We start from the raw sequence: 8,335 nt of genomic DNA on the forward strand, positions 1-8,335 counted from the left end.
CAGTGTGTGTGAGTGTTGGCTTGTGTAGGTGCATTGTATATGTGCGTGTGTGTGTGTGTGTGTGTGTGTGTGTGTGTGTTCTTATGGAGGCCAGAGGCTGGCATCTGATACCCTCCTCCATCACTCTTTACATACTGAAGCAGGGCCTTTCACTTGCACCCAGAGAAATCCAACACTCATATACATAAAGTAATGTTTTTAATCTTAAAAGAATCACAGAACAGAAAACAGCCAATACAGGAGGATGTGGATAGAGCATAGCTCTTGTGCACTGCTGATGGGAATGTAAAACTGGTGACCCAGAGGCCCAGAGCATAGTCCCCAGAGAACCGAGCACGGGACCAGACAGACACATGTACTGTGGTGTTCACAGCAGCACTTTGAACAATAACCAAAAGGTGGACACAGTGCCATCGTCCATGCAGTAAACAAAATGCAAACACACACACACACACACACACACACACACACACACACACAAGCACAAATATTATTCAGACCTAATATGGAAAGCTGGGCACATTGCTATGTGCCTGTAGTCCTAGCTGTTCCCGAAGGCCAAAGTGGGAAGGTCACTGAAGCCCAGGAGTTCAAGGCTAGCCTGGGCACTGTAGTGAGATCCTATCTTTAGAAAAAAGAAAGAAATTAAACAGTACAAGAAGGCAGATGAGATGGCTCAGCCGGCAAGGGAACTTGCCTTCAAACCTGATGATCAGGACCCACGCAGCAGAAAGAGAGAACCACATCTTGAAAGTTCTCCTTTAACCTCTACGCAGGCACCATATGCCCCCCCCCATCAATATAAACAAATAAATAACATGTAACTAAAATAAAAGAAGAAAAGGTGTAACAGCAGGGCTGACCATGAGGACATCAAGCTGTGAAGTGAGTGGGTCTCACACAAAACCACGCAGAATTCAGCTCGTGTCACATACCCAGAGTTTTCAGATTGGGAACAGAAAGCAACCAGGTGGCTCCCAGGGCCAGGAGAGTGTTTAATGGGTACAGAGTTTCTTTCAGTTTTTTCCTTCTTTCTTCTGTTAGTTTGTTTTGCTGCCAGGGCTGCTGTTTTGCTTTTGAAACAAAGTCTTAGTCTGTAGCCCAGGATAACCTACAACTCACAGTATGGCCCAGGCTGTCCTCAAATATGTAGCAGCTGCACCTCAGCTTCCTGAGTGTTGGGGTTACAAGCCACAAACCATTACAGCCATTTTCCTTTTTTTTTTTTCTTTTTAAGACTGGGTTTCAAATGTAGCTCAGGCTAGCCTCGAACTGGCTCTAAACTGGCTCTGAAGTCCTGATTCTCCTGCCTCCACCTCCCAGATGCTGGGGTTACAGATGTGCACCACAACACAGGGCAGGGTGCAAGAGCTGTTTTGCAGAATAGAGTCACGGAGCCATCTCGTTGCACAACACAAAAGGTATGTAGATGCGGGGATCTAGTGTTGTTCAGTCTGCCAGCATATATCGGACAGCCACTGCTTGAGCGAAGCTAATGAGCAGGAGCTACAGAGCTGCCACCCACCTGAGCTAGATGCTTTGCAGCATGGGCCAGGAATGAGGGTTGACTTTGATGAAAATGCTAGAAAACTCAATGTGTGCTGAGAGTCAGGCTGAGGGAGGGATGGGATAGTCAGAGGAGGCATCCTGGAGGAGGTGCTCTTGAATGACTCTCTCAGCAGGACTAGGAACTTGGAGACTTGGTTGACCTGGTTGGAGGCTGAGGCTTGTAGCCACCCTACGCCATGGCTCTATAGTCCCCGCCTTCTCAGAATGAGTGCTCAGAGATTACAGACTCATTGGCATCCCTGTCACATGGCTCAGGAGAAACAGCAGTGGGTACGTAGGGGATCCAGAATTAAAGCGGCATCCCGATAAAACTGAGCCTGATGTACTGGAAGCTGCAAACCCACTTCCTTCATGTCCTCCCGCATCCAGTCCTGAGCAGACACGTTTCCGTTTCGTCTAACCACCTATGCGAGCCAGGTTCTCCAACACTGGAGACAGCTCTGACCTTATAAAGTGCACAGCCAAATCCCGGGACTTTTTTGATATTTGCAAGAGCCAGACTTTATATCTGGAAGGAATGAGAGAACAATAACAAATTTATTTTCCAGTCTGTATATTATGAATTTCAATGTTTTCCTGTTTCTTCACATGAAGTTTCCTTTCGGGGGGTTATAAAACCCTGTCTCGTTTATGTTGGAGTCAGGACAGCCTGACTGTGCGCAGTGGAGCTCAAGAGCAACTGGAAAAGGCACGCTAATCCTACCGGCTTCTCCCCCTACCCCACTCCCCATTCCTTTAGACTAGAGCCAACCCAGGGCCAGCCAGCCTCAAGCCCAGCCTCCTGGAAGAGCTGTGGCTAGGTCCTAGGGGCAAAATAAGCTGCGGGCTAATGGAGAGGCTTTCCAGAAGGAAATAGGACCCAGCTCTGCTGCACTCACATCAATAATAGCTGTACTTTGTAATGAAAACCCTAAAGAAAACCTCCAAAAATGAAGTATAATTAATACCGGAGAAGGGAATTTGCGTTTCAAGCTTTCCTTTGGAATCTGGGTCTGCCATCCCTCTCCCCCGCCCCCGCAGCACCCACCTCACCCCCAAAAAAGGAAAGTGAATGAAGACAGAACCACCAACTCTCAGAACTGTCTGTCATTGATAATGCATTGCTGGTCTGGGAAGCAGGGTGACAATACTGCTATGGCTTACCATAATATGGCTCAGTTTGTATTAGCATGCAAACACCCCTCCCGCATGCAAATACACGCAGAAAAAGTGTGCAGAGCTGTGCAGGGCAGCTATGTTTTCAAGAGATGCTGGAGAAAGGCAGAACAGATGTCATCCTTAAAGTTCCTCAAGGCTCAAGGATTACTTGACTGGAATTGCAATTTCCGCAAAGAACAGCAAAGCATTTGCTTACGTGCGTCTCTGTCTGCAGTGTCCACTGTTCCTTGGCTCCAAAGTTCTGGGTCCCATGCCCTCTGTGAATCGCACACATAGAGCAAACGCAGCCAGGAGTGTTCTGAGACTCCCTCGGCTTCGGCTTCTCTCGCAGCCTTTGCAGCAAAGCGATGGCTGGTGCCTGGTGCCTTAGCCAGCGGTTTCCCAAATTTAAAAAATATGTAGTGTGATATTTTGTAAAGTGCGCAAAAAGTTGCTACCCTTTCCAAAAAGAAAGAGGAATGACACAGAAAGGTTGTCTGCAGCTCTCTCGCGATGCTGGCTCCTGACACTGTTAGAAAAATCCCCACTCCCAAACGGAGCCTTGGAGATGGAACCTTGAGCGAGCCGCGCAGCTTTTTGTAATTAGCAGTGTCGTTGCATCACTAGCTAAACTCTTTCCCAGTGCCCTGACACGGGCGGAACCTCAGCCATAGCCATTTTCCACCCATCAGGTCTGGAGTTAGGTTTCCCGAGCTTGGAGAAAGACAATCTCTGGAGCCTCCGGACCTACCTTTTTAATCCTGGCATATTCAAGATGCGCGGGAGGAGAGGCGACTCGAGGAAGGCAGGCTCTGCGGGAGGACCCGGGCGGCTTGATTCTGGAGGGGCTGAGCGGACTGCGCTGAGGGCTGGGGCAGTGCTGGGTGCTGGGAGCCACTGCAGAGCCCTCGCCGCCGGCACCTGGTTTCGCTTAACCCCCTTCAGTAATTCAGCATTAAACCAATTGGAGGAGGAATGTTAAAAATGAACACTTCATTTTCTAAGTATGTTAAACAATGCAAATGGGGCCTCGGTCTGGACACAGCTGGTTCAGATTACAGCGCTCACCAACTGGCTAGACTCCTCACAACAATCTTGGGGCGTCTGCCAGGGCCAAGTGCTCAGCACTGGGAGAGGAGCCCAGCAGAGCGTGGTCCTGGGGGGCGCCCAGCCTCCCCTAGGCGGAGCAGCGCGTGTGAGGGGGAGTGTCGTCGGGCCCTGTAGAAGCAGGAACTTGAACTCACTACCGGGGACATGCAGGATGCCCCCAAGCAAGGATGTGGAGCAAGAGCAGATTGGAAGGAGAAAAAAAAAGGGAGGCTGTATGAGATCAGAACCTCATTGGGGAAGGCTCTCCTTGGCGGCCCTCACCTCGTTCTCCTTGGCTTTTTCTTGCTTTGATTTGAATTAGTGTCTCTGGTCTTCAAAGGAAATAAGAATGGTAGACTTCACATGGGCCCTGAAGTCCTCTTTCCTCTCTTCCCCTCTCTTCTCCAGGCTTCTTCTCTCCCCTCTTCTCCCTTCCTTCTTTTGTTTTCGAGCACTGGAACCCGCTCTATAAAGTGTAAAAGTGCCAAGGACACTACTCTCCAAAAGACCTGACCGGATTGCTGCCCTGCAAGCTCTTCCGCGCCTCGCGCCTGCTTCTTTTGGGCCCCTCAAAAACTCACTCCAAAGAGGGCCCCTCTCCTTCCCACAGCTCTGAGTAGTAGGAACTGGTTGTTTCCTTGGAGATGGGGTAAGAGAGGTTGGGTGACTTCTCTACCACACAGCTATCAGAGATGCCAGCGAGCCTCCCAAGTCCACATCTTTAGCCTTTTCTAAGGATACTTGCTGTTTTAAGGAAATGGAATCCCACTCTAAAACCTCACTAGGCTCAACAAGGGCAGCTGGACGTTGATGCTGTTGAAACTCGGCATCCAACTGGCATGATTGTGTGTGTGTGTGTGTGTGTGTGTGTGTGTGTGTGTGTGTGTGTGCGTGTGAATGTCTAAGAAGAAACTTCTTTTAGGTACATCTCATTCACAAGGTTCTGATTCCTTCCCATCATTCCAATAGCCAGCATTATAAACAACCTAAGGTCCATCAGTACGACACCAAGGGAGCTAAATAAAGAAAATCCCAGGTTTGGAAGATAAATGAGTCATGGATTAAAACGCCTAGACAGCCAAGCATGCACACTGACCAGCTCCATCTATGTAAAATCCCAAGTCAGGCGGGGACTGGGAGGGACAAGGAAGCCTCTCAGGTGCTCCTGGTGGTAGCTTCTGACCAAGGTGTAGATTCAGCCTTCATGAAGTTGTGTGGTAACATTTTTTTAACACTAAAAAGGCTCCTTACACACTAAATCAGAGAATTTCCAATATATTTTTTATTTCAAATAGTAGAAGGGTGACAGTCACATAGATCAATGTAGTAGATTAATATAAAAAGGATGACTGTGGGGCTGGAGGGATGGCTCAGCAGATAAGAGCACTGCCTGTCTTGCAGAGGACCTGGGTTCACTTCCTAGGACCCACATGGTGGCTCAAAACTGCCAATAACTTCAGTTCCAGGGGATCTGATGCCCTCTTCTGACCTCCAGGGGCACTGTGCACATGCTGTGCACAGACATACAAGCAGGCAAAACACCCCTACACATACTATAAAACTTTCAAAAATAAATATATGTAATCTAAAGCTTTGTAAAAGTATGATATGGAAGGAAGAAGTCAATGAGCCCAAAGTATCCAAAGTAAGTTGTGGAGCTGTGGGTGGACCGCGCCACATCAGGGTTGCCGAGCTCTCCCTGCCCGCAGTCTGTAAGGAAACAGGATCACAGGTATATAAAGACAGGAAAAAGCCCGGTGTATAAGGGGTGTTACTGACTTTGGTTTCAAACCTCCACACTGTTTCTTTCACATCCTGACCGCAGTTTTCTCTCCTTCTCCCCTCCCATTCCCTCCAGTCCCTTCCCCCACCTACCCCTCTCCCCAACCCACTTCTCTGTTTCCATTCAGAAAGCTGCAGGCCTCCCATAGGTATCAACAAAGCATGGGGCTCCTCTTCCTCCCCAGTGTGTAAGTGGGTGCTTGAGCATGCTAGGTAAGAACTCTACCCCTGAACTACCTTCCCAGCCCATGTCCTGGGTTCTTTCAGCTGGTCAGCAAGTATCACGTGACTCCAGGGCAACCTTGTCCATCTTCCCCCCAGGCTGCAGCCACCACCTGGTTGGTACTGAAGCTGCACCAGTGAAGACCAGCTGTGCCTGACCCTAACCCTCTAACCGTAACTGATGGCCCTCCTCCATCCTCTCTTCTTAACTATGGAGTGTCTTACATATGTGCCCCTATTACACTTTAATCTACTATTAAAACTCTTTTTCTTCACAAATTCTGTTATCAAAAGCAAGAAGTATGTCCCTCAGTTGTGCTGGCACAAGGTGACTTCTTCGACACGGTCAGTTCCCTGTTGTGGGATATTAGTTGAAGATGTGTTACATTTGTTTTATGCTGTGGAATATTCGTTTAATGATGCAAAGATGTGATTTATGCTGCATTTGTTTAACTCTGTGAAGCCGCATTACTTTGCCTGCCTAAAACACTTGATTGGTCTAATAAAGAGCTGAACGGCCAATTGGAGAGAGAAATCAACAGGGCTGCCAGGCAGAGAGAATAAATAGGAGAAATGAGTATGAAAAGGAGACAGAGAAGAGGATGCCAGGGGCCAGCCACACACTCACACCATCACACAGCCAGCCACAAGTAAGAAGAAAAAAAAAGGCTGGAGAGATGGCTCAGAGGTTAAGAGCACTGACTGCTCTTCCAGAGGTCCTGAGTTCAATTCCCAGCAACCACATGGTGGCTCACAGCCATCTATAATGAGATCTGGTGCCCTCTTCTGGCATGCAAGCATACATGGAAGGAATGCTGTATACATAATAAATAAATAAATCTTTAAAAAAACAGCAGAAGAAGAAAAAAGAAGTATTATAGAATAAAAAAGATAAAAGTCCAGAGGCAAAAGGTAGATGGGATAATTTAAGAAAAGCTGGTTAAAAATAAGCTAAATTAAGGTTGAGCATCCATAATTAAAAATAAGTCTGTGTGTTTATCTGGGAGTTGGATGGTGGGCGCCCAAAGGGGGGGGGGGACTACAGTTCTCCATGAAGCTCTTGGAGGGCCAGGTTCCAGAGTGGAGTTCTCTGTCACTGGCCTCTTCTCTTTTCCCACAGCTTGGAGTAGCATGTGAGCAGGCGCCACATCCTACCTCACTGCTAGGTTGTTCAAGCACCACCTCAACTTCCCCGTGTGTGCCAGTCTCCACAGTCCTGACTCTCCACCTGCTGCAGTCCATGCCAGCCTACTCCTTCTACCTCACAAGCATCGCGCTTCCCCAGGGCGGTCATCTGGTCCCCAGACTGAGAGATTCTGTCAAACATCTGATAACATCAAAGAACATTACCCCAGCGCTTACTGCTCACCCTAATCTATTTTTAACAAGAAAAAGAGGATGTAGGTGTAGCAGCTCACGCCCTCGACCCCAGCAATAGAAGACTGAGCAGAAGGACCCCTGGGAGTTGGAGCCAAACCTGGGCTACATGGGGAGTTCGGGGTCCATCTTGGGCTACAGAGTGAAAGCTTGCTTCAAATGTCCCCTCTTACAGAAGGAAAGGGGAGGCGAGAGAGAGAGACAACAGAGACAGAGAGACATGGAAATTAGGTCTTTGTGTGTGAAGAGCTTGGTGACCCTTGGTGACCCTAGCTGGCCTCTCAGATCACTTCCTTCACTTAGTATTTTTCTTCTTCACTTCTAAAGTGGGGTCCCCCACACCTTCCCACCTCCCACCATCAGAATCAAATACCATCCTAAGTATAAACTGTGGCCCAAACAGAAGAGCTGGCCATCTGCAGAAGGGGCCCTTCTTATCCTGTTTCAGTTGAATTTGTCACCATGGTGAGGCTGCAAGACAGATGAGTAACTTTTCTTGGATTTGTTTTTGAAGTGGCGTGGCAAATTTGGGGAAGCTCAGTTATACGTTTGACAGTATAGATCATTATTAATGTAAAACATTACCTCCCTGCCCCCCATGAAAATGAATTCCATCAAAATGCCTATCTAGGAGTAAATGTAGAAAGGGAGCTTACTGAACGTCTGTCGCTATTTTGTCTCTGTCCCCTCTTCTTTGATCTCCACAACTGCTTCAAGTGAAGATTCATTTGCAGATGAAGAAGCAGGTCATTGGGTAGGGATGTAGAGCAATGGTAGAATCTTGGCCTAGGGGCTCAATGCCCTGGGTTCCACCCAGAAGAAGGGAGAGAGGGAGGGAGTGGTGGAGGGAGGATGGAAGGTGAGCACCTGAGCAATGAGGGCCCACAGACACAGAGCACAACCTGTAGCCACAAGCCTGTTGACGCTAGAGCTTTCTCTCCTACCGAGTTTACCAAGTATGGTTTTCTCCAAGATAGACAGCCCAGCTGGTAAAAGTGCCTGCTGCCAAGACTGATGGCCAGAATTTGATTCCCAGACAAGTGTGGTAGAAGGAGAGGTGGGATACCTCCTTCAAACTGTCCTCTGATCTCCGAACACATACTGGTCTGGGTTTGTCCATATATATGCACACAAATTACTGAGCTAATTTAATAAAAAG

The 8,335-nt window shown here is 48.2% G+C and overlaps 1 protein-coding gene across 2 annotated transcripts in view; it reads right to left on the reverse strand.

Annotated features, from left to right (window-relative positions):
* Fbln5 (fibulin 5) overlaps nucleotides 1-3,751 on the reverse strand; it is a 70,650-nt gene extending 66,899 nt beyond the window's left edge. The window contains exon 1 of one of the 2 annotated variants that reach the window (XM_050151469.1): nucleotides 2,924-3,105. In XM_050151469.1, the coding sequence (XP_050007426.1) occupies nucleotides 2,924-2,979 (56 nt within the window). In that variant the 5' untranslated portion in view covers nucleotides 2,980-3,105. Of the gene's footprint in view, nucleotides 1-2,923; nucleotides 3,106-3,457 lie in introns of those variants that run through there. The other variant, XM_050151470.1, reaches the window with a different exon arrangement.
* Nucleotides 3,752-8,335: the final 4,584 nt, after the last annotated feature.

The sequence above is a fragment of the Alexandromys fortis genome, unplaced genomic scaffold (genome assembly GCF_014885135.2).
Source record: "Alexandromys fortis isolate MF-2015 unplaced genomic scaffold, M_Fortis_MF-2015_v1.1 scaffold_63, whole genome shotgun sequence".
NCBI lineage: Eukaryota > Metazoa > Chordata > Mammalia > Rodentia > Cricetidae > Alexandromys > Alexandromys fortis.